Genomic DNA, 25,510 nt, shown 5'->3' with positions numbered 1-25,510 from the left:
GTAAAGACTTCAATAAAGCTCTGACAATTCATGGTATCTCTTAATTCCATTGTGTTTGTGTAATTCCTGCCTAATTAATTCCAATATCTGATGTCTTTTTGACCTGTGCATGTCTACAAGCATGGGCAACTTCTTTTTTTTTTTTTTTTAATTACTAGGACTCAACATTTTCATTTCTTCTTGAGCATGGGGCTTCCTGTCAAGCAAAAAACAAGGAGAACAGAACAAGAACTGAAAAGGTCCTCTCAGATTTCAGCAGTCAGGTCTCTGCTATTGCAAACAATGCCATATATCCCTTTTTAATAAAGCAAACAAAGTTAAACATTTGAAACAAGTTATTTTTTGTTTCCTGCTCTGGTTTCTCCTTAACATTCCTAGCTAAAAGTCAATAATTTAATTGTAGGAACCTGGATCGACTTTAACTGGGACAGTCAGGTGTGAAAATCAGAACAGACTGTATCAGTCTCCAATTGACTCAAAGGACAGGAGGAAAAACAAAATTGCAACATTTATTATCTGTATAAAACATGCAAGGCAGTTCTTGCGCATTCTCTTTTGTTTATTCTTTGATTTGTAAACAAGTGCTAAGCAACACCACCATCCCCCCCATCATATTCAGTAACGAGTGCATAACCCTATTAATCTAACTGGCCTAAAGATACATATGGTTTGATACCCAGTAAGTGTTATTTTGTCCTCTTTTCCAGTTGCCAAACATTATTTTAACTGTCAGCAATAACTCAGTACAAGCATCTTTGCTTATCAAAAATGCTTCCGCAATGACTCCCTTGAATATAACTGTTTAAACAAGCCATAAAGAGACAGCCATTGACAGCTGTTTGGGAAGTAAGTTCTGCAGCCTTTTAGTAAGCTCCACTTACCAAATTCTGGTTGGTCTAGTCCTCGTTTTTCACTTGGCCCTTACAAGGGCACCTTGTCACGGATGTACATTAAAGTCAAAACTAGACTACAATGCTAATCCCAAAAGATCACAAAGCCAATGATCCACCTTTAAAAAATGCATCTGAATTGACATGCTGTGGGAGCTCCTTGTGCAGCAGCACTGAGAACCAAGGAAAAGGGGCAAAGATAGGAAATTAAAAGAAAATAATAGACTAATACTTAGTCCCCTCACGACACTTTTCCTCCACATCTGCCCAGTGCATAGTACTGCACTTCACCTATCATACATATTTGAGATCAACTAACGATTCCATACGTGAAGGCACCAGCTGAATGAAGAGAAGAACACAGCCTCCCAAGAATAACGCAGCAGCCATTGAATACCGTCGAGGGAGATTTCGAAGCAGCAGCCAGGAAATAATGTAGGCTGGAACTTCAATCACTGCCGAGAGGAAGCAGTTCACATAGACGTCTCCATGCAAGTTAGGCGTGTCAAGAGAAAGTCCAAAATAACCAACAGAGATTATCATCCTGAAAGAAGCAGAATAACAGGATCAGACAAATTTCTCTTCTTCCTGAGGTTGCAACGAACCTCTTCTACATCTCTGTTAAGCACAGAAATCACTATGTAAATCAGTGATCAGAAATCACTAGGTAAATTCAGCATCTGCCAGATTCGTTCACCTCTGAAGTGGCTAAAGTGCTGACTTCAGAAACAGCAAGATAACAATTAACAGTGCTGATGCTTTTTATCTTTCAAGTTGCTCTTGAATTTAAAAAAATATATATATATATTTTTAAAAAATTAATAATACCCTATTCAGCATTAACACAATTAGATAACACCAGAGCTGTTTCTAGCCTTGCTGAAGCACAGGCCTACGAGCCCTCAGTCATAGGTGCTGGATGGTCCTGCAGCTATAGAGTTCATCCCACTTTTCTGATGCCATTGCATAACTTTGCAACTGGCCATCCCACTCTTCTTCAGACTTTGCAAGAAAGCTCTGAGTCTTTGTCACTTTTAGACAACTCATTTGTCTCTGCTAGTCCTGCTGATGGAGAGGGGCGGACTACTTCTCATGTATGCCTCCATATTTCAGGTCACCCCAGGAGGTAAGTGATGATCATCCACAACGCAGTGATAGCACTGCTGAAGCCTACAGTAGCTTTTCATTATGTTTACCAGGGAGTTCTGGGTGGAGAACGTTGTTTCTGAGTCATTACCCTCCACGCTTTGTGTATAAAGTCAGAGAGAAGGAGTATGGCATCCTGGCAGACCCGAACAATCCGGGATTTTCTCTGCCATGCCCCAGGCTGGCTGGGCAGCATCCAAGTCACATCTGCATGGCTCTATGCCTGGGTTGGTCAGTGCAGCAGGACAGAGCTTGGTGGCTGGGAATGCTGCCATCTTAATTGTGTCACTGCCAGACGAGAGCTGGCTTCCACACTATCAAGGGAAACACACAACTGGCCTCAGAGACAAATCCTGTTGTGTCTTGGGAGATGCTGGGAAGAGAAGGTTATGCTTCACCAACAAGTAACACATGGTAAACAAGGAAATAAGGGGCATTGGATCAGGATGTGTCCAGGTGCAACAGTGAGGCACTGAGCACTCAGCACTTCATCTCCTTCAGCATCTATGTTATAACAGAACCTGGAGCAAAATCCACAGGATTTGCACAGGACAAAGTGGATCACTGACAAAATATTGGCTCTTCCTCCTCCTCACTTCACATGGGAAGAGCCTTCACCGTCCAATTGCTTAAAATAAGTAACCTAGTGTACCCGAGGAAGTATGAAGTCACACAGCTGAGGGTAACCCCCCGCTGCTGTGTGTGCGCTGCCAGCTAAAGCTGTTCTTCTCAAAAGTGCTAATGCAGTGTCTTCCACGGTACCGTGCAATACGTCCAGCCCTGTGCTCCTAGGAGTTATTTTTATATACAATAAACTGTGCTTGCTGGAACTCACTTTCAGCAGCAGTTTGCCTTAGCTTATCTCATTGGTGAACACTGTTACAGTTATACATTTTCTAGGAAAACTTTAGGGGTATTCACACATCCCAGGGTGAGAGAAGCCCAACTTCCTCCTCCCTGATGCAAAACCAGCAAAGGGATTAGTTTAAAGTCCTGCTACTTACTCAAAATTAGCAAAACACTCAGCACTATGTAAAAGTGATATATTGCTATCTGCAACCATTCTCTTTTACAGAGCTTCTTTTAGGAGATCTTTCAATTCATAACGCAGAATATGCCATCAGTATACTATGGTGTGGAAAACATTGCTGTGAGTCAGCACAAAATGCTTTATATTTTGGGAAATTAATTAAAAGGATGTTAGGTAACTGACATGCAAGGTGAAAATAGTGGAAAAATTGCCCAAATCAGCTGAATACTTTTCTTCAAGAGGAGCAAAGATTGTATAAGTCAGTTGCACATGTTTGACTCTTCCTGCCTATTGTAAAACTTCATTTATCATGTGGTAAAAAGCCCTTCAGCAGCCCTTCAGTATATGGAATGGATTGCATACTGCCACATCACACTGTTTCTCTCAGATGCTTTGTCGTACCAGAAATGCTGTTCAAACAGGCTTTGCATTTGATTTCTACAACCACACTAGGAATTCGCTACTGATCTACTCCATGCAGATTAGAGGTAGGGCAGTCTCAATTCTCTAGCTCGCTTCCATTTAAAGGTGAGAGTCAGGAATTGGACTTGGAGGCAAGACAGCAGTATATGGAAACTGTACTGAAATTTTGCAAAGAACCAACATTACTTTTCTTTTTTGAGCTCTTTTCTGCTCAAGTTCCTTTCTCAATGTATTTGTAGTGCTGTGCTTGGTGATGGGCAAGGGAATCTGGCTCAAATATTAGCCAAGTCATCCCTTGACCCAAAAAGCCACACCAGCTTGTATGCACTGGCAGCTCAGTGGACTCAACTCCAAGGCTTTGCCTCACTAAAGCACAGGAATATTGTTCAAAAAGGCAGCAAACAGATTTAGTTAGCTTCAAAGCACCTGAAGGACCTTCTTGGTTAAGACACTGTAGGTACATGCACTAACTAAACCTCACTTTTGCAGCCTCTGGCTATAAGTTACTCTCTCCATTTTCTCTCTTCTGAGCCATTACAGCCTCATTGAGATTTCCAGTAAAGGAAAATGACAACCATTTAATCAAACTGAGCGTGAAGTACAGCTTCAGCTAGTGCAAAACCAAGCTGAAGATGGCAGGTAGACAGTAGCTAGCAGGAAAGTCTAGGGAAATCTCAGATTACAACTTCAAAGGCAGCTTTATCCCTTTCAGAGACAATACAAAAGAGATGAGAAGAGTCACCCCATAAGTCAAGCACACTGTGTTCAGACCCCTTGGCAGTATTCCTCCGACTAGGAGACAGGGCATGACTCATTCCTCTTAAAAGACTTTGTTACAGTCAGATGAGGATTCCCCAAGGCCCAGTATCAGGCAGGATTCCCATGCATCATTACTAGCTGATCTGATTCTTGCTCACTTCAGGGTATGCCTGACTGTTTCAGAAAGAAATAACAATCCAGATGTGTTTCTAGACCATTACTGAAATTAAGAACCCCCATAACCAGAATTTTGTTGCTTCAGCTGGCAGGTCATGGGTTTTGAGCTGGTTTTGTCTGTACCTCTTCAGAATACCTTAGTGTTCAAAGAACAGTTTTTAATTGTTTTGCTGCTTTTGTGCTTACATACTCCTGAACCACACTTGCTTACCAAAGAATCACTGACATAATTGTGATCGTTAGGATATTTCGGGTTTTCATTAGATCCAAAATGGTGTACGTCTGTTGCTTCTGGGAATTCAAATCTTGCAGCTGGAAACAAACAAACCAACCAATCATGTGAACATTAACCTCCTGCAAGCAGAATTATTGTGAAAATAAGCCCCCCCCAACTTATACATCAGTATTTTGATATGCTGCAGAGCTGAAACAGGTGCCTTGCTTTTAACCAAACATGTATAAGCCAGAAAAACCAACTACCTGTGAAAGTAGTTGCTCCTCCCTAATTTAAAGTCACTTAAAATTTAGGCTGAAATTAGTAATCATTTTCTTTGCCTGAAGCTTCAAAAAGCAACTGCTTATTGTTACTTTTATACTTGAATTATAAAGTGACAGCATTAATTCACTATTTGTATGTCACTACTGGCAGAGTTCTCATGTCCAGTTTTGAACAGTACACCTTGAGGATCATGCAAGTCTACTGCACCCAGGCAAGAAGAGAGCAACAAGGATGATGAGACATTTGAAAACACAATCTGTAAAAGTAGAGGGTTTATTTAGCCTAAGGGACAGAAGACCAAGAGCATCTTAAAAGACCAAAAACGGTCTTCAAAGACCAGCACAAAAAGTGATAAACTGTCCTCTATGTCCACTGCAGACAAGGCAAGAAGTAACAAGGTTAAACTGCAGCAGGGCAGATTTAGTAAATGACTCCTCATGCTGGACCTAACAGTAATTAATTTAAATTGACACAAACTGGCTAATGAGCTGAAGAGTCCCCATCATTATGTTTTTGAGATCTGCTAATAATATAAGCAAAAAGACAACAAATTTCTTTCCCCATGAAACTTTCCAGCTCCTCAAAATAAAACTGCTTCCATGTAAACAATGCAAAGATACTCATCCTTGAAGCATGCAAACAAATTTTGTCCTTGGTAAAATCATAAAAAAGGAAAGAAAGAATTTAAGTTTTTTATTTTAGGACTTTAATTTAGACCCCTAGCAAGGAGTAACAAGGGAGAGACTTTTCGAAATATGTAAAAGGTGATTTAAGAGGACAAATTCCATTGATTAAAACTATCAATTCTGATAAAGCAACACTATATGGCTGAAGAACCACAGTTTTCTAGACATGTCTTATTTTTGTTATTGCAAAAGATGGTATGTTTTCAAGATTTATCATAGGTTACTTATTCATCAATTTACTGGTATTTTAGCAGTCTTACAGTAAGAACATTAACAAGACTTTGATCTTACAATCTTCCACAGAGAGTCTGTTTTTCTGTTAGGACATTTTATATCTATCTGAATTTGCAAATCTGTGAACAGTTAGAAATCTAACCAAGAAACAAACAGGCATCCACCTTAGCAGCTCAAAATTATCAAATGAAAAAAGGTAATACTGAAATATTTTTGATTTTGACACTTTTTGAATTGTAAGCTGCCAAGACATCTCACAATATTTAAGTGAAGGCTACTCTTTCCACAAGTAGAAGAATCACTCTTGCCTGACAGACCTAAATTATGTGCAAGCAAAATAAGCTGTATACAAAGATTACTTCTTCCCTTGATTTTTTTAAGTCAGTGTGACCTGAGAACGTCAAATTAAATTTTAGTATGCTTAAAGACTGAATGCCTTTGGTTAGCACTGCGTACTCCTTCATGGTACGTGCAAAGGGTTATCAATAAAAGTAAATTATGACTGTAGCTTCAAAATAGTGCAAATTACTCAGTACTATAAACTTTTCTGACCCCTTTCCACCTGGTCTAATATACCATCCTCTACTCTATAGTAGTTCAACTTACAATACGTTTTTCCCCTAAAACGTCAGGCTGGTCCAGCAGAAGTAGCTGGATGTTTTCCAGGACACAATACATCAATAAAGAGACAAAAGCAACCACTAGTTTAGCTTAATTTCTCCTCAACCTCTCTTCCTACTCAGTTCGTGATGTTTCTTTTGGCAAGCTAGTTGCTGGACACTGATTTGGGGCCCTTAACTCTTGTTCAACTCAAATTACACATTATCTCCTCAATGTCTTGTAAACTGCATGAGAGCTAATGGGAACATGGAGTTTATGTAACCCTTGCAGTCAGGTGAAAATTCTTCGAGCGATATTTCGTTCTGAAGACCTGGAGGATAGAATAGTGGTCTGATGCTTGTGCAAACTTCAGTGTATTTGCTTTCATAAATCTTTATTTTCTACAAAAGGCAAACAGTTCTTTACATTTGATAGCTTTCACTCCGCCTGAAGCCAAACCTCCCACCACACAAACTGCAGTCTGCTTTACAGCTCACAGCCCTTTCTCATAAATCACATGATCTTTCCTAAGTACTCTCCAGTTTTGCCACTATTTGTTGCCAAGAAACCAGCAAACAGGAAACAAAAAAAGGAGAAAAATCAAACAAACCACAAAACAAAACCAGGAACAGTAAAATTCAGAGTCACAGCTGATGAGAAAAAAGGACCCTGCCTTTTAGGAGCTGGATAAGCAGACAACATAATCCTTAACAGGACAGGCTAGGACAAGAAGGTATGAGAAGGGCAGGGAGGGTAAAATGATGATTTGAAATGAAACCTATCATCCAAACATTTCTATCCCCCCCTCCCCCCCCCCCCCCCCTCCCCCGGGATAATTCAGCCAACGAGGCCCTATGTGTGCTCTGCAGCTTTGTTTGCGACTAGTCACCTGTTGGATCCTAACTGTTTTTGAAATCTCTGAAGCCTAAATATTGCAGGTGCTGCTCTCCACCTGCACAGGTTTGAGGAATACTCCAAACATGAGCTCAGGTTGCTTGTCCATCCAGAACTCACATTCCAAATGCACCATGGCTAAGGGCCAGCTGGATTTCTGAGAACCTCTCTGCAGTGTAAACATGCTTCCTAAAAACTCAAGAGCAGCTGTGAGCCTTTGCTTTATAGCTCTTCAGAAAGCAGACAGAAAAACAGCATAAACAGACCACTGACGAAGAAAAGTTTTGCACAGGTTTTCTGGTCACAGCATTACTTTTACTTTAAACAGTAAAAAGATGGACAGGAGTTCTGCATTTAAACAGTGCCTGTTCATCGAGCTCATTTTCCTCTGAGTGTCAGAATGTTAATCTGTGTTACTGAAAGTTGATGTGCAATGATTTATCTGTAAATAAGCACTGTGTACTCCAGCCCACCCTGCTGCAGAAGTCAGCATTTCCCCTCGTTCAGCGTTCCCTGGGGCAACATCCCTACTCCTGCCCCTGCCTTCCGCTGCTTCATAATCCAGCGCCATTCAGAGATGGCAAACATCTATATTTCTTTCTAAGAACTGGACATAGAGGATTCCAGAGACAGTGACCTTAAGCAGATGTTGGAGCCAGAGCCTAATTTCTGCTCTCCTGCTGCAGTGCTGGCAATGGGTGAGTTTTCATGCCTACAGCATGAGAATGAAGGATTAAAAAAAAAAAAAAAAAGAAAGAAAAGCATGTTCTAATGAAAATCCAGGGAAAAAGCTATCATAAGCAGGCCTGGGTTTTCCTGGCATTCTCACTCAGTTCCAGCAAGACCAGGATGTTGCACTATCTACAAATAAGTCTGGGCAAACAGGTCAGTTTGCACCTCAACTAACTCCAACCCAAGTGAAGCTGTTTCAACCCCAATAGCAAACACACTACAGTTTAATGGCTAACCATTTCCCTTAACCTCCTACAGAGAACTTGTAAAGCAGAGTACCCCAGGGATTTTCGTATAAATGACAAGACAATGTCAACTGTCAAGCAGAACACAATTAGGCAACCCCCCAGACAGATTCTACAGATCTGCCTAAAGAGGTGCCCATTCTCCTGGATTATGCAAACAGTTTGCCTGTCTGACTTTTGGAGGTCATGTTTGAATGAGTATGGAACTGCTTCTCCACCTTAAGGTCACCAAACAGCTCAGACAAAGGCAAGATACCTAGAGGCAACAAGATGGAAGAAAAGATACTTCTAGGTACTCCACCCTAAAGGGACTCAAGTTTTATTTTCCTTAACATGGAGTAGAAATTGGGAGTTGAATGTGGAGCTGAACTAGAATAACATTATTTCCAGTACCACTGGCCAGGATTAGTCCTATGTTAGGCTTTTATAGAACTATATTAGACTGTGCAAGCATTTAGATCACAAAGCAATAGGTACCTCAAATTCGTTATCTTCCCCCAAAAACTAGAGTATATGAGGAAAAAGGTGGCTGCAAACTGGATCAAAAAACCGTTTGCATTAGAATGCATGTTGGCATTCCCATGGGAATGGGACAGCAAGGGCTTTGCAAATCTAATGAAGCAGGGAAAGGATATTCTGCTTTTCAAGAAAAGGATGACCTTTTATCCATTTGAGAAGTACATAATACACTGCAGGCATAATTCATGTATCTGGAAATTAATCACTTTACATGGTCATTAATAGGTCCAGCAAACAACTGGACTGCTAAATGAATCCTACCTCACTAGGGTCAAGTATTACATCTGGGGCTGTAATGCCATTAGTTTTTGCAGCCTTTCGGATGATGTCTTCTGCCTCTTGAAATCTTCCCTGGGAGATCAGCCATCGTGGAGATTCTGGAATGACCCTGCAGAAAAAGTTCAGAATAACAAGCCTGCACTTCCACAGAAAGCAGTGCTGCAGGCACCAATACACATTGTTCCAGGCACAAAGAGCTCAAAACTTGCCATATCTTGCAAAAATTAGAGCAATGACTACAGAAATCAGATTTACAAGAGTAGACTAGCATACTGAACAAGAACAGACTAAAATGCACTTGTGGGTTTTAGAAGTACTAAAGAAGTAAACAATGACTCAGAAAAAAGAGTAACCAAAACCTTCAAAGTATGGGAAAACAGTTTAATTAAGAAATTCAGAAATGTGAACATATAAGCAGCATGCTGTACATTAAGAGGTATATCCTTAGAAAATAACACATATAAAATTAGTAACTGTAAATAATGTAATATAAAGGCAAGTCAGAAAGTAGAATTCGCCCGAGTCATTCAACCTCTTAAGAAACTGGAATAATGTCATATAAAGGCAAGTCAGAAAGTAGAATTCGCCTGACTCATTCAGCTTTGTAAGAAACTGGATGGAATCACAAACATAAATGCGAAGAAACACCACCACCATGTGGACTATTTAAACTTTACATGCCACCTAGAAGTATTTCATTATGGAAGAAAACAAGAGTCTCACAGATGTGCAAATATTGTTTTGTAGCTTGTCATATCTATGTCGCCCTAGCGCTGCGCGGCTTTCTGAAACAACTGTTTTCTCATTCTGCCCTTAGTTCAGGCCTACTCTTAAAAGTTCATGGATTTCAGCTGGTGCAGAAGGATGAGTTTTACTGACTGTTTTTTTTTTCTTTGCATGCGCATCACTTAATTTTATAGAAGCCTACAGAAAATGAAGAATAGGCTTTTCAGGCATGAGTCAGATCACCCACAAAGCTATGGACTTGCAGCTAAACAGCTGGGCACAGTAAAGCACAAAACATCCGTTCTTCACCTGCCCATTCCTGAATTTCGTTGGTAAAGGCTGATTGGCTTGGAGTCTGGATCTTAAAAATCTGCAGACAGGACCTTCTAAAGACTAAAGTCTTTTAACTTAGTTATACTCACCACCAGAGTGGGATGCAGAGGAGCCCAGGTAAAGTAAGTGCCAGCAGCAGCATCCGCCAGTCTCTGATGAAGTAAGCAAACAGTGGCAGCAACATGTAGCCAAATGCGTAAAATATGCAAACGCCGAGCGTGCAGAATAGCACACGGATTGATTTGCCAAGAATTTCTGTGCCTGTTCAAAACAGCAGAGTGAAGATGAGTATTTTAACTTTAGAGCAACCAAGTAACTTACCAAAATTACCTCTAGCAATTGGTTTGGAAATATACTACACTGGATAGTTACAGTATATAGTGCGCTCTGCCACCCAGTTTTAGAGGTACCACAGATCTACTTCATGCAGTGACCCTGCATCAACCCAGCTAACTATACACAGTATTTCTGTAGCTCGAAGTAGCTAATGCTTCTATAATTTTATCTTAGAATCTCACATTTCACTTGATGAGCTAAAACCGCCTGACATACTATAAAACATTCACAACAGTTAACCTCAGCTTGATCTCTATAAGGTCCTCTCCAGCTTATGGAGACCAGCTTCTTCGAAGGATAATTCAGAGATGCCTAAATTAGGTTCCTGACCAGTATCACCTTCTAAAAGATTATTTCGCTATTAGCCAAAAAACCTCGCAGTCTTTCGATGTGCACATGTGGAGTTCCTGTTGGGTCACTAACAAAGGCCAGGCTATTGGCAGTGGAATTAAACGCACGAACAGGGTCAATGCTTCCCTTTGAAATGCTTTGGGACCTGCAAATTAAGAGACAGAAAAAGAAATATAATCTTCCTCGTTTCCACAGAAATCAAAGAAGATTGCAGCAGGATGTCTGCAGTGAGATTTGCTAAACACTGCTTTCACAGCTGCACTGGCCTTCTTTGGCCCAAAAGGAACTTCTTGCCAACATTTGGTACTTTGGACAGTGAGATCACTGTAAATAACATTAATAATTTTTAGATAATCTCAGATTCATAAGGTAATTCACATTCCCATGATCAAATATGGTCTTAGTTAAATATAAAGTATACAAAGCAAGAATCATTATGCCATTTAAATTTTTACTATAGGCTGTTTAAAGGAGACTTTATAATGCTTACTCTATTTTTTTCTTTTGCAATTTTTAAATCAAATTTGCAACTTTTAAAATCAAATTTGCAACTTTTAAAATCAAATTGGCATTTAGGCCCCAAAATGAACAACAGAAATGCCTGAAAAATCATGTCTTACATGTCTTATCTGTCCAACTAGAAGATGGACTTTGTTTCGAATAATTGATTTCTGGGTTTTTGCCTTTTTAGGATCCTAAGCCACAGAATTAATTCAGATTGCACCTCTATCAACTGGAAACTTCCAAGGAGAGGACGAGTTATCCATGTGTGACAAGGACAAAACAAATTGTTGCTTGGCAAAACAAAGCAACCCTAAGCCAGTACCGAAAAGGAGCAGGAAAAGCACAAGACTAAACAACACATACTGTGCCCAGTAGAACTTTCATACCAAGAACAAATGCTGCCACGTAGTTAGATATTTGTCCCATGCCGACCAGCACAAAGAACACTGAAAACATCTCCCAGCTGGTAGAGAAGACCTGTATGAAGCTGAAGCCAGTCTGCATTGCCAGAGTTGCAAACAGCACATTCTTCCTGCCAAACCTTCCATGGACAGATTAAAGAAGGAGGGGGGTGGGAGGAAAAAAAAAAAAAAAAAAAAAAAAAGAAAGATGATTATACAACAGCATGAGTTACATCTTCAGAAACAGAAAAATAAGATTACTCATGTGCCTACTTAGGAAGATACAAAACATCTGCAAAAAGCAGAGGTTCAGGAAATGTGACACAGGCACAACTATTCTAAATACATAAAAAAAAATAATCCACTGGTGAAGAGAAAATAACATGCCAAGGGCTGCTAGTTACGTTGCCTTTAAGTATGTGCTGGAACACTATTCCTTTCTTACTGATAGGATAAGCAGGGAGACAAATGATCAGGAGCAAATTATTTACAATGCAAGAGTATTAGATGCTCATTCTCCTCTAAGGAGCACACAGTTCATGGCAATGATCAGCGTGTTAAAAAAAAGAAAAAAGAAGGAAAGCTTCTGAAAGAGTGGTAAAACTCAAGTTTGTAAGATGCTATTATCAGTAAGTGATCCCATGCTGCAATCTTCATTCCACTTGGTAAAAAAAATGAACCAATTTAAGGGATTCTAGCGATTCTGCTGATGAAGTATTAAAAAAATTAAAAGAACAGGAATTTAAACTAAACCAAACCCATCAAGCTGTTATAAGAGTCAGTGCCGATGTCCCGGCCCGGGCAGTCCCACACCACCAGCAGACTTTGCAGCCTGTGGCAGGACATCTGCTGAGCACAGGTTCACACAACCACGCTCCAAAGTTAGACTTGACCAGGAGGTCTACAGTTGGCGCCACGAGTCTCAGGTAGATCACGACACGTTAAAAACAGGTTGTTACTTGAACTGCAAAATATTTTGTCAATCTCAGTGTGGTGCCTGGCCAGGCATGGGGCTCGGGCTCTCTCCTGGACTTTCTGTACCAGATGAGCAGATGGCGATGGCAAAACACCGCAGGCAGTCTTGCTGGAGCAGTCTCCTCGTGGGGCTGCTGGATGCACTGGGTCTCTTGACCAGGAGCTAGCTGCTGTTCAGTGGCTACAAGGAAAACTGGATGAGCTGCACTCATGGCCTCCACGACCACATTTGGTGAGGATCTGTGTCACCAAGCGAAGGAGCTGTAGGAAGAGACTCCCGTGATTGTGAAGGTGGGAAGCTCGTAGCTTCTGGCACCAGAACAGCTCCTGCTTCACCTGCTGGTTAGTCGCCATGGAAGACGCTTGGCACCCTCGTAGCAGACAAGGGGCTGGGAGCTGTTCTGAACAAACCACCCGAGCCCTGCAGCAGCACCAGGATGAAGCGGTGCGAGACTCCCCATGGCAAAGTGGGGAAATCGCCCCTCACATGGGAGGGCAGCTGGAAGGCATGGAGCTCTGCCTGGGATGCATGACGAGCCAGCTCAGAGCTTAGGGATTAGGAGGTGGACCAACGCCGTCACCGCTGTGGGTGTCCACTGTGGACCACCTGATCAGAAAGAAGCAAACGAGGTGTTCTTCAGACAAGCACAGGAAGCCTTGCGTTCAAAGGCACTGGCCATCATGGGGGACTTCAGCCACCCCAATACCTGTTGGAAGGACAAGACCCAGGAGGTTTCTGAGGTGCATCAATGACAACTTCCTAATGCAGATGACTGAGGAGCCAACAAAGGGCGACACTGCTGAACCTCAAGCTTGCAAACAAGGGAGAACTGTTTCAGGACGTAAAGGTCAGCAGCAGCCATGGCTGCTGGCTGCACGATGGTGAAGTGCAGGATTGTGAGGGGAGGAACAAGGCAGAAGGCAGGATCACCAGGAGAGCAAACACTGGACTGGTCAGGGATCTGCTTGGAAAAATCCCACGGCATACAGCTCTGGAGAGAAGTCCAGGAGAGCTGGTTGATTTTCAAGGATTACTGCCTCCAAGCTCAAAACTGTTCCAACCTGATGAGCAGGAAACCAAGCAAAGGCCCTGAACAATGCTAAAAGATTCGTGGCATAGGGATTATGTTTCAAAGAAATAGAAATTCTACAAGTAAATCCGCAAATTAGAGGACCACATACTGTTCTCTGGGAATCAGGAAGACAGCATACAATGCATTGCACAGCAAATCCCAGGAAGAGAATCAGAAAAATTGAGCTTTAAAAAAACCAAACAAACAACTGTCAACATTACAAAAATTAATGGTGTTTTCCTTTTTTTTTAAATGTTTGTACTGATAAACAAGAAAGCCTTGCTTCTCTGGAGTACAGCTGAACAGCATTCATGGTTTGCAGCTTACAAAAAAGCAGATCATTGGACTTAGATGCTGCATTTGATGATGAGGAAGAGGAGCTATGGGTGTTTATAAAAAAAAGTATTTTAAATTTGACCTCAAAAAAAGGAAAACAAGCCTCAGGGCTCTATCTGAACATAGTCCAAAGTAATTAGAAGAGAACGTCATTGATCTGATTTTTCTAGATGAAACTTATCTCCTACACATGTTTTCTGGCATAAAAGGTTCGCTCCAGAAGTCATTTAGCTGAAAAATTAAACAGATAAAGGTAAAACCCACTAACAATCTTTTTAACATTCTGTTCTAGTTCAGGACATTTACTCTATACACTCTGTGTACATTCAGATTAGACAGTCACAGAACAAAGACATGTCAGTAGTTGCAGAAAGACACTTACAGGAAAATTCACATACAAGAATTGCTTACAAAACAGCATCAAAGAGCCAGCAGCTCTGGTGTATATACTTTACTTGTCTGAGAGCTGTCCTGATAAGAAAGATCCGAGCAGGACGCCCACAAAGAACAGGGAGGTGCTCAGGGGTCCCTTCCAGTCGTTGTCACATACGAGATTCCACTGCAGGGAGAGAGAACATGAAAGTCTTCTAATAAACAGCATTTCCCCCTCCCTCCTAAACACCTTGGCTCAGCCCGATGAAAATGTACCCTTTGGACAGAAAACCTCCACAAGAGAAAGGAGTAACTAACCTACTGCACCAATGCAGCTCCATGAAAATCATGGGAAGGGATGCTGGGCAGCAGAGGGCAAAGCCCACCAACCCTGAGCCATCTTGGCAGCGATGCAGCTGAGGCCCCACCACTACCTTCAGTTGTGACCCGTGTGGCTTTCTTTACACAGGTGATGGCTGTGGTGTTTCTCCTACACATGAGTGACAGCAACTAATAATTTCATAATGCGCTTGCTTCAGCTCCCTTGCAAAGGCTCTGCAGCCCCCTAAACTGCTCCAGTTCTGCTGGTTTTTGAAGGAGTGAGAATAGACTCCAAACTTGATTTCCCTGCATATGGCAAAGTTTGTCATTAAAAATTCACATTTCTAATTTAAGAGAAATTGAATCACAGAAACAAAAACATAAAAAAAAAGCGCCTCTTCCTTTATTACATTTTAGTATGGTTTTTAGAGACTGGAGACTGCTCACTCCTCACTAGGAACCTAACTAATGGCAATTATAATCTTTGGAATACAAATTGAAATACATACAAAACAAACCAAGATTTCCAAAATGAAAACAAAGAGGAAGAAAACAAGATAATTACTAGATCTAGACTGCAGTGGTTTCCAATATCCTACCCATTTCGGTCCGATGTTTTTAAAATAACATTCATGTTATTTTTGTATCTATACCAACAGCTGTTATTGAAAGAGTCTTAATTTTATTTTGATTATTGGTGGGGAAAAAAAGCGCGTAAATATTAGAAGAAAGGACAAAACCCAGCAGGGATGCCTCGTCCCTCACCTCACTGCTATGCTGTGACTGGAGGAGTTCCCAGAGCTCTCCCTGTCCTGCCCTGCTACCCAGCAAGCTGCTGGCAGAGGGCAGGAGGTGCTGCAGCCCCACAGGAGAAGAATTTGGAGGCAACCAATGCTTCTGATGTGAGGCCAAAACCCTCCTGAGCTCAGTTATTCCTCCCACAGGGCCTCTTCTGATGTTTTAGCAATGGAAACTTTTAGTTTTTAATCTGTATTAAAAAGGTTGAAATTAAATGAAAATATTCACGCTGACCCCAATAATTAATCCCCTTGCCCCCCAGTTACAAATAATTAAGTATAGAGTGTTTTCCTCTTAGTTTTTTTTAAATTTGTACTGGAACGCCCCTGCAGCTGCTGCGTGTCCCAGCTCCCCATCCACCTCGTCTGTGGTCCCACACATGGGAATGCCAGTGTTCTGCTTTGTCTGCCAGCCCCCTCTCCTTAGCATTAAGGCTTTGACTCCAGGAATCTCACGCCCCTCAGTCCGTTAACAGTTCACGCTACAGCTATATCCTAGTGTATGTTTTAAGGTTGGAAGATCACTAAAAACCATGCACTGAATGAAAAACACTGACAATGGTCTTCCACTCCCAGATGCCCGTGGCAAAACTCAACTGAGCCACCACTTACTTCATGGAAGAGCATCCAGTTTTGAATTAGAACTGGAAGTTTTTCTAGAGGTGAACGATGCTCATTCATACAGGCTGCACTCTCATCGGTGTTCATGTAACTTTAGCTGCCAACACTTACGCTACCTTATGAATTCAGCTCATCATTATTATTTTTTTAAGGTCATGGGAACAAACGAAATGCACATTTTCCCAATTTATAACTGTATTGAAGTAATTTCTTAACCTCTCCTTTGATAAATCTGATTGTGGTTTTATGTCTGAAAAAATCTCTCCTCATGTCAAACTTCATAACCTTCGACATTATTCTTGCACTTACACCTCTTTGTGGCCTTTCCAGCCTCACACCACCTGAAGCACAGGCACCAGCACACAATGCAATGCTCCAATAAATCCTACCACACCATCAATTATGCATTATTACGGAAGTCTCCTTCAGAATTGTGACCTTCTAATGTGCTAACATTTACACCACTCAAGTAAGGGATTTAACTTATTATAGTTATCAATATCATTTGGATTGAAAACTGTAATTAAAATTTATAATTAAATCTGTATTTACTCAACAAAAGCTGTTCTTCATTATAGATTAAAGAAAGTTTGAGCAATTCTGTGACAACCACAGAGGCTAATCCAGCCAGCAAGCTTCAGCAAAATGCATCTGGCAACTTGGAAATACGCAGCAAATGATCGTTATCAAATTTATATAGGCCAAAGGTTTCAGTGGTTATCATATGCCTTCATATGATGACACTTATCAGGAAAACAAATACCACAAATACAAATCCTGCATTAATAAAGACTTGATTACTCACAAAGAATCATCTTCCTATCAGCTACTGGAGCCAGATATCTTCAATAACAGAAATAATATCTAACTAGCCAAACATCTAGCTCAGTGATTTATAGTTTGTTATTACTAAGTCATTATTTTCCAGCTGATCACCCTGTGCTTTTGCATTAGCTGTCTCCTTTCATCTATTTTACACCCTGTACTTTGGCACAAGGCTGCGCAACACTTGGCTTTCCAGACACGGGCACGCTTGTGCCCAGTAACAAACATTTTCTTCAGACCACTGAGGTAGAGACGTTGCTTGGAAAAGTTCATGGTATTAAATGTTTTGTGCTCTTCTGCCAAAAGCTTCTGGCATTGGCAGGTGGAAACGTATCAGTCCTTATAATGTGGCAATGATTACCAGCTTGTTTTTCTGTCTGCTCTATTAAAGCAATGTTAGGAGCTGTTATGCTGAAGATCACTTGAACCAGGCACCAAAGTGAACTTCAATATCAAATTTCCAAGAGGAAACTACCTTGGTTGTGCAATACCAGTTAATTACAGACTCCACAGATGTACAACAATCAGAACCAAGGGGTTTTAAGGTCTGTTACCCCTTACTCTGGCAAATAAATGCTGAAGTCTTCAACTTTTTAATGACTCACCAACAAGGTCTACTACATTGCCTGTTAGTCATGGTGGCATCAGTCTTCCAGAACTGCTCTGCAACCAGACCCCTCCCTCAACTGTATGTTGCCCAAGAAGTCACCGAAGCATCACTGTTAGAAGACGAGCATCGCAAAGACCAAGTGTCCCAGGAGTAGTTACTGATTGAAGTCTGCTGCTGGCAGTGCTGTTTGGACACGGTATACCATGACCCAGTGCTCTAAAATCATGTGCTATTTTGACTTCTTAGTATCCTTTGAGTTAGCCTGCTAGCTTTAACGGCCTTTGCCCCAGTGAATGAGATAAGGTTAACCTCAGCAAGGTATCAGGGCTCCAAACAGGAGAAAAACATTTCAGCTTTGTTTCAAACAGCAGCTGCTGACTTTGTGAAGCACGGAGCTCCTAAACACTGGTACCAACGCTCAAGGCACAGCACAGAGCATTCTCAATTTTATTATAACTTTAGAAGACGGCATTGTTCTGTTGGAGTTTAAACTTATCTTCTTACTCAGACAGCTTGCAGATACTTTGGGCTGTAGCTACTTCCCAAACAATTCATCAGGCTGGGGTGATGTCTTCCATCAGCAGCCTCACATCTAATAGCAATAACCATTTACGCATCAGAGGCAAGTTGCATGGTGAGATATGCACCTCTGTAACGGATCCCTGGCTGATATGAGCTGCTGGTGAGGACAGGTGGAGAGAGGGCATGAGGAAAAGATGACAGGCTATGGAGACGGCCAGAAAATGTGGACAGCTTGGGGGAGAAGGTGGGGGGACACCACAAGGGAGAGGGACTGAAGCAGCTGCTTCTCAAGAGCAGGTTTGGGGCCAGAGTATGAAACAGTCCTAGGTAGTTAGAGTCATCACTTAAGCATCTCTTTAGGAGAGCACTTCCCAAGTTCTGCTTCATCTCTTGCATGGCACGTCAGCTACCTGGAACCACATCTCCAAATCCCTTTCTATAAAACAATCCCAGTTACAAAACTGAGACGAACAAAAAAACCCGAACTACTCCCTCAGATCTCCTCCCTCCCTCAAACAGAAGACACTCCCCAGCCATATTTTATTAGCTTCCAGCCTTCTGTCACAATACAACCTGACCAAGAAGTATTATTGCAGGTTTAGCTAGAATTATGTTAAGCAGCATACGTAGAAGTGTGTCGGTCTTGCTAGACTTTTGTTTCTTGTATTCTATTTTACCCCTTCCCAATATTAAACTAAACATTAATATAACACCTCTAGCCAAAAAGAAAACTACCCCACAAGTTTCATACAAACCGCAATCACAATGAAATGCAGACTTCAATATGAAATATTCAAATTCTTTAAACTGCAGAAAACTTTAAACTTCAAAGCATAAAACAACTAAAACTGCAAGGCAAGTTTAGGAAGACAGGATGCCACAAGTCCAGCTGAAAATACTGCTGTACCACAAGTAAAAAATATCATTCCTCTAAGTTCTCTAAGCACTGCAAAACCTTAAGGGGTAAAGACCAATTCCCTGTGTACAGGCTCTGCATCCACTGCACTTGCAGAATACCACTTGCCTTGAAAGGAGAGCTGGCACTTCATGAATTACTAACAGTAAATGCTGCAATGGCTCTCATCCAGACACCGATGCAGATCCCTTATCCTGCTTCACTTTCACTACAATTATATCATCTTGTAAGAGATGACAAAACAGGAAATAACAAAATCCTAGATGCTAACAACAAGGTGCCTATCCTATTTAAGCATACAATTTGTCCAATATTATCAATGCATTATAACATGGAAATTGCAAGTCTAATTACAGGGGAGCTCTTAAAAATATCAGAGGTTCTTGCAATACAGCATCACAGCATACAAATATATACCACCACCAAATATACACCAAGTATATTTGGAAAGTTATAGAAGTAGTTGCAAGGCCACCAACAATATAATTTGGGACCTCACTTGAAAAAAAAAAAAGCACGTTTCTCAGATTATAGAGAACTGTTCTACTGCAAGAGCACTCACACCTCCCTAATACCAACACTAGAACCCTAAACAAATATGAACTATGACAAATACAAAAACTTCCAAGAGCCTTACTCTGTTACACACCTGTTATATAAGGAAAAGCCTTATAGGAAAAGGAATTTTTACAGCTACAATATATCATGTCCTCCCACTCCTTTATTTATTTATTTTTTAAACTGTTTTCCTTTCTTGCTGAGAATAACACGCATGATTGAAAAATGAAGTGGGATAGTCCCATGTGCTAATATTTTCTTTTTAAAATCAACAGGTTAGCAAGAATTTTTGAAGCTAATCCAGTATCTTGTACTCTCTCCTACCACTTGCTTCTCTCTGCAAGTGGAGGCAGGTTCTTCAAAAAAATCTCACCGTCTCACAACCGAGTACTTACGAATCTGGTCTTGTTTATACCCATATAAATATTCTCTGCTTACTTGAGAGCTATGAGTGTTATTAAACACCCTTTCCTCCGACAACACATTTGTGTATTCCAAATACTTAGATGTTACATCAAAGCTTATTAACCGAATGTAAACATAAGTATGTATTTACAAAATACACATTCTGCTCAATTTCTCTCCTTGTAGTTGTTTTAAACTTGCACAGAACAGGAAGGGAAGCGCCAAATATTTTAAAATTCCAGTGCAGAAACTTAACTCTCCCACACCCCCCACATTTTTGATATAGCTGAAGAAAAAGGAAACAGGGCACTGACATCAGAAACTGAGAAACATGAGCTGAGTTTTAAAAGTAAAGACAGCATAATGGGAACATTACCCTATCATTAATTGTCCATGGTACCTCTAAAAGAGCATTGTTTCCATTTTAACAAAATCAACTGCAGGCCTGTAATCCTTTAATAATACTAACCCTATTTTATACTGCAGGGTCAGAAATGTCTGTACTTTGTACAATTCTCAAGAGTCCTGCATTATGTGCTTCTTAAATCACATGTTGAAAACCTCAGCATTTTAGAAGTACTTTCATACCTCTGACAGACATTCATATTTACTTATTAAATGAAAATTACACTTTTTTTCCTTCTTCTGACAAGGCTGTTAATACTAAGATTTTGTACCTGCAAATCACCTAAAGGTCCTTCCATAGCTTCATAAGCTCCTGGGGCTGAGAAGTTGTCAATATGACTTCAGCCAGAAAATAAGCAGATACTAACCTACTGCAAGAGAGAGGAGGCACCTATTTTGAAAGGTGAGAAACAATGACGGTGACTAACATTAACATTAATCAAGAGTTCGGTGAGAGCTGAACCTGGATGACACGGGCTGATTTACACTTCAGCTGCTGGCTCCCCTCTTAGAAAAGCCTGTGGAAATTACAATGTCTAGCACGAACCCATGTGTTTATTTTGGTAAAGCAAATCAATACATCCCTCTGCCTTCCAATAAAGAGTGAACACCAAAACCTCTAGTTTGACAGCTGTACCACAGTGCCCATTTGTGTCATTCCAGAAGTCACCATTGCAGCCTCCACTTGTTTCCTGAAGGTCTGGCATAAGCCACTGATCTTCAGGGACAGGGGTCTGGCAGCACAGTGGGGCACTTGAATCCCTGGTGTGCAGGGAATGGAAACTTCTGGGCCCTCATATCTGACCAGGACTTTCTCTCCCTGCATGTCCATACAAGACAAGAGCGCCAGCCCTGTGCAATTCCAACCATGCGCATCCTTCCTCGGCAAAAGCCAAATAGTCCCTGAAGCTTGTTAAGAGCACAACAGGCATGAAACATGCAGCTCTGGAGTACAACGCCTGCATTGAATCGATATCAAATCGATGCATAACGCAACACATTTTTAGAAGTTGAGGATGAATATATGTATACAAAATTCAGTGTCTATTTATGATTCACTACGTAAGAATTACTCCTGTATGTACTAAAATGTTTTGACTGCTGTCTCATCTAATGCCTTCTCGTTATATCATATTTCTAGTCCACTCGTGCTCTTCATAACTCCACTGCTCAATTCTAGTCCCAGTTATTTAGTACAGCCCCATAACAGATATGGCCAGCAGAAGTTGTTAGCCTTTTCCCTTAATTACCCCTGTTTTATTCCTTTTACTACCACGTATGAACTTTTATTACTCCTACATTCCTTTTTTTATGGGACTTATGGAGGAATAAGAATGACACAGATGGCTTATTGAGACAAAGTAAAGCTTTTCTTATCCTCTGAGCTACAGCATTTCAAAAAGTAAAAGACAGAAAGGGATTTTGTTACATGGGAGCTGGTTAAATACTGCAGACTGGCTAATAACAACCTTCTGTTGTTAGTCTGTGTGAGAAAAGGAAGTCTCTCCTCAAATGAGAGGGAACTGAATGTTTTAAGTCTCTCCTGAAAAGCAGAACCATAAATGAGGACTTTCTCTAGAGTCATGAGAGATTCAGCAAAAAGCTTTCTTAACAAAAATTCCCCCTTCCCCCTCCCCGTGTCAGCTATGGAAATCTAGGACAAAGGTCCTCATGATTATTCAACAAGTTAGAGATATGCAACCAAACACAAGATTAGTCAATCATAAAAGCAGCAGCACCAAGCCAAGAAATTAAACAAGTTTAATACTGGAAACCTGCAAGTATGTGAAAGGCCACAGCTCTTGCAAAACTCCCTCAGAAGCATTAATATTAAAGGGAAAAAAAAAATACCGCCTCAGTGCATGATGTCTAGGCAGACAAAATTACCCCCCACAGACACAAAACATCTGCCAAACCATATAGGCAATGGGCCAGAGCTGCTGGGAAGTCTCAGCAAAACGTTAGCAGCTCCTGTTTCTTATAGATTATAAGACTCCTGGAAGATGCACTGATAGCTCAAGAAATTTTAATTTACACCAAGTCAGAGCTCAGCAAAGAAGCTCCAGAGACAAAGTACTGGCTAAAACCATGTCTAAGCCAGGTCAGCCATTATATTTAGGCACTTGGAACAAAACCTGTACATTCACCCGTGAATGGGACTGCCCTGAGAAAATGCCAGTTGCCTTATGCTGTCCTGAGAGCACCTCAGTCTTTCACAACAGCGCATTTCAGCAATGACTAGAGTCTAGAAATTCAGAGCAGCCTTCCTCTCAAGAAAGACAGCAGTTTTTTTTATAAGCAGGTGAGGCAATGCCTTGTGCCACTTGTCAGAATCACTCAAGCCCCTGCTGCTATGCACACTCAAGGGAAGTTTCCAACAACTCCAGTGTCACCATTTCCATGCCTCCCTGCACTGGCTCGGCTCCTCTCCCACACTCCCGTCCTCACCCCAGTCCTCCTCCTCCTGAGGAAGATTTCTGTGCTCAGATCAGCTTATGGTCATGAATTACTCGCATCCATCACTATCCAAACACCCATCACAACCCATTTTGCAAAGCAAGGAATAAAGGCAAATACAGTTCCAGCTCTGTAAAACTTGTCCACAGGCACAAACAGGCAATGGGACTGTGCAAAAGGTTTGCAAGCCTTCTGAAAAAACTTATACATGTTTGGAAATTCAAGTATTCCTCAAAATCCATTTCCTTGTATCTTACGTCAACCACTGCCTGTGGGTCTCTACAGCTTCCACCTGAAACAAGAGGGACAATCAGCACAGCTTCAACTTCTTTTGGCTGCCCTGACCGAAGACTTGACTCGAGGGGTGTACTGAGCGGACGAGAACCTGACCTGTCCCCGGCAGGTGACCGGGGAGACCAAAGCAGCTGGCATGACCAAAACAGAGGCACTGCGGGCACGCTGCGACGTTCAAGGTCCTTTTGGACACAGCATCAACCAGGGCTCCCCAACTGCTGCACCTGGCACAACTCGGGGTGACTTCTACCGCCTTTTTTTCTTTTTTACAGAAAAAAACCCCACCCCTTTTGATCTCCCGCGTTCAAAGAGACATCTCTGAACCAGGGAGCGGGCTGCACCCCTTGTCCCTGGGTTGACCCTCGCTCCAAGCCGCCCGTCCAGAGACCAGATGGAACCCCTTAAGCGGTTCCCGTTACGCACCACGTTCGGCGACCGCTTCTGCCAGTGGAAGCGAACAGAAGATCTCCGAATAAACCGAGCACGCCAGATTCAACAGCAGGGCCGATGCCCAGGCAGGGACAAGCCCCACCGGTGCTACCATCACCCCACGCTTCTCCCCTCAGCACCCCCCGCAGCAGCCCACCCGCTGCGAGACGGACCGGACCCCCGCCCCCCCCCCCTCCCAAAACCCCGTACCTCGGTGACGATGGTGGAGCGGTAGACGTCGCGGCTGTACTCCCAGCCGTCCAGGCAGGGCTCCTGCTCCAGCGACCCCAGCTCCACGTCGGAGCCGGGCCGCAGCCCCAGCGCCGAGAAGTTGGCGAGCGCGGCCAGGCGGTACCGGCGGCAGCGGCTCGGCGCCGCCCGCCCTTCCCGCAGCTCCAGCGGGATGCTGGCGTTGCGCCATTCGCCGCTCAGGTTGGCCCCGCGGGGCACGGCGCACCGGTGCTCGGGGGTGCCGGCCAGGAAAACGATGGAAAGGCCGTTGAAGCCGTTGGGAACGATGCTGGCGCTGAGGAGGAAGAAGACGAGCCGCTGGAAGCGGCCCCACTCGCCCAGAAAGGCGGTCACCTCCTCGTAGTCGCGCATGGCCCGGCCCAACCGCCGCTACCGCTACCTGCGGGCCCGTCTGGAGCGGGCAGCAAGCGGCCGCCCCGACCCGCCGAGCGCCTCGCCATGGGCCGGGCCTCGCCGGCGGGGGAGCGGCCGGGGGTGGGGTTTGCGGGCTGAGGCCCCTCAGGTGGGGACGGTCGGTGCCGCCGCCGGCAGCGCCCGGCCCGGCCCGGCCCGGCCCGGCCGCCCTCAGCGCGGCCGTAGGCGGTTCCCGGCATGCCCTTCGCCCGCGCGGGGAGGCGCGGCGGGGGCTCGGCCCCTGAGGCGAGGCCGCGCCTGGGGCCGGCTCCGCCGCTCTGAGACCCGCCTCGGCGGCGGGAGCTGCCTCGGCCGAGCCCAGGCGGCCTTGAGAGGCTTGAGGGAGAAGCCCAGGCCTGGCTTCGGCCAGCACCTCGGGCTTGCGTTCAGGGGAAAGGCTGGAAGAAGCGAGCCCGGCGCACAGAGGCCCGCAGGCGGGAGCTCCTGCTTGCTCGTACCGGTGCTCGCTGCCCAAAGGATTCAGAAAACGGGCCGGAGGTGGATTGAATCGTTATTCGGCTGCCTGCGACCCCCAGGGCATAGCGACAGGTTGCGGGTGAACCGGCCGAGGGCCCTTCGGGATTGCCCTGGCGTGGGTCGTCGCCGCGTATGAGAGCCTTCGCCCATCGTTTTGCTCGTCGCGTAATCAAAGGCAGGCAGCTTTCTGCGCGTCCAAGCGTTAAATGGTTCCTCGCCTTGTTTCTGTCTGCAGCAGCACCTTCCCACAACTGCCACTGTGCCTTCAGTGGGATTGTCTGTGGCCGTAAAAAGGTTTGATATGTACTGCATGTTTGACAAACAATAAATTCCATCATTAATAGTCTGTTCTCAGGCCAAAAATCCCAGCTCGTTACTTACCGGCACTGCCGGGAAGATGGTGTCTGCCGTACAGTTCACTTAAGAAGCTGCATGATTGTCACTGCAGAAATTGGCCTTGCTCTCCACAAGGCTAACTTACATTTCCAGCTGGCTTTTTGTGGCTGATCTTTTCTCCACCTCTAACTGATAAAAGCCAAATGTGTACCTTTTACAGCATTTTTGAATGCTTGTATTTAAAAAGAGCTTTGGTTCCACGTTGGAATTGCACGGTTGTGAAAAATCTCAAAGGTAGGAAGTGAAATAGGCAAAATGGGAGTTTAACCTCAAAATCGCTCTTGAGCCTGGCCGCAGTCTGTGTCTGGGCCT

The 25,510-nt window shown here is 43.1% G+C and overlaps 1 protein-coding gene across 3 annotated transcripts in view; it reads right to left on the bottom strand.

Annotated features, from left to right (window-relative positions):
- Positions 1-24,517, bottom strand: part of LOC126050762 (solute carrier family 22 member 5-like) — a 30,757-nt gene extending 6,240 nt beyond the window's left edge. For 2 of the 3 annotated variants that reach the window (XM_049829076.1, XM_049829077.1), the window contains exons 1-7: positions 23,891-24,517; positions 14,604-14,707; positions 11,750-11,904; positions 10,262-10,433; positions 9,096-9,222; positions 4,637-4,737; positions 1,220-1,434 (exon numbers count right to left, since the gene is read on the bottom strand). In XM_049829076.1, coding sequence (XP_049685033.1) covers positions 1,220-1,434; positions 4,637-4,737; positions 9,096-9,222; positions 10,262-10,433; positions 11,750-11,904; positions 14,604-14,707; positions 23,891-24,283 — 1,267 coding nt within the window. In that variant the 5' untranslated portion in view covers positions 24,284-24,517. Of the gene's footprint in view, positions 1-1,209; positions 1,435-4,636; positions 4,738-9,095; positions 9,223-10,261; positions 10,434-11,749; positions 11,905-14,603; positions 14,708-23,890 lie in introns of all 3 variants that reach the window. The other variant, XR_007509646.1, reaches the window with a different exon arrangement.
- Positions 24,518-25,510: the final 993 nt, after the last annotated feature.

Source organism: Accipiter gentilis, chromosome 26 (assembly GCF_929443795.1).
Source record: "Accipiter gentilis chromosome 26, bAccGen1.1, whole genome shotgun sequence".
NCBI lineage: Eukaryota > Metazoa > Chordata > Aves > Accipitriformes > Accipitridae > Astur > Astur gentilis.
This window is presented reverse-complemented; position numbering and strand designations above follow the sequence as displayed.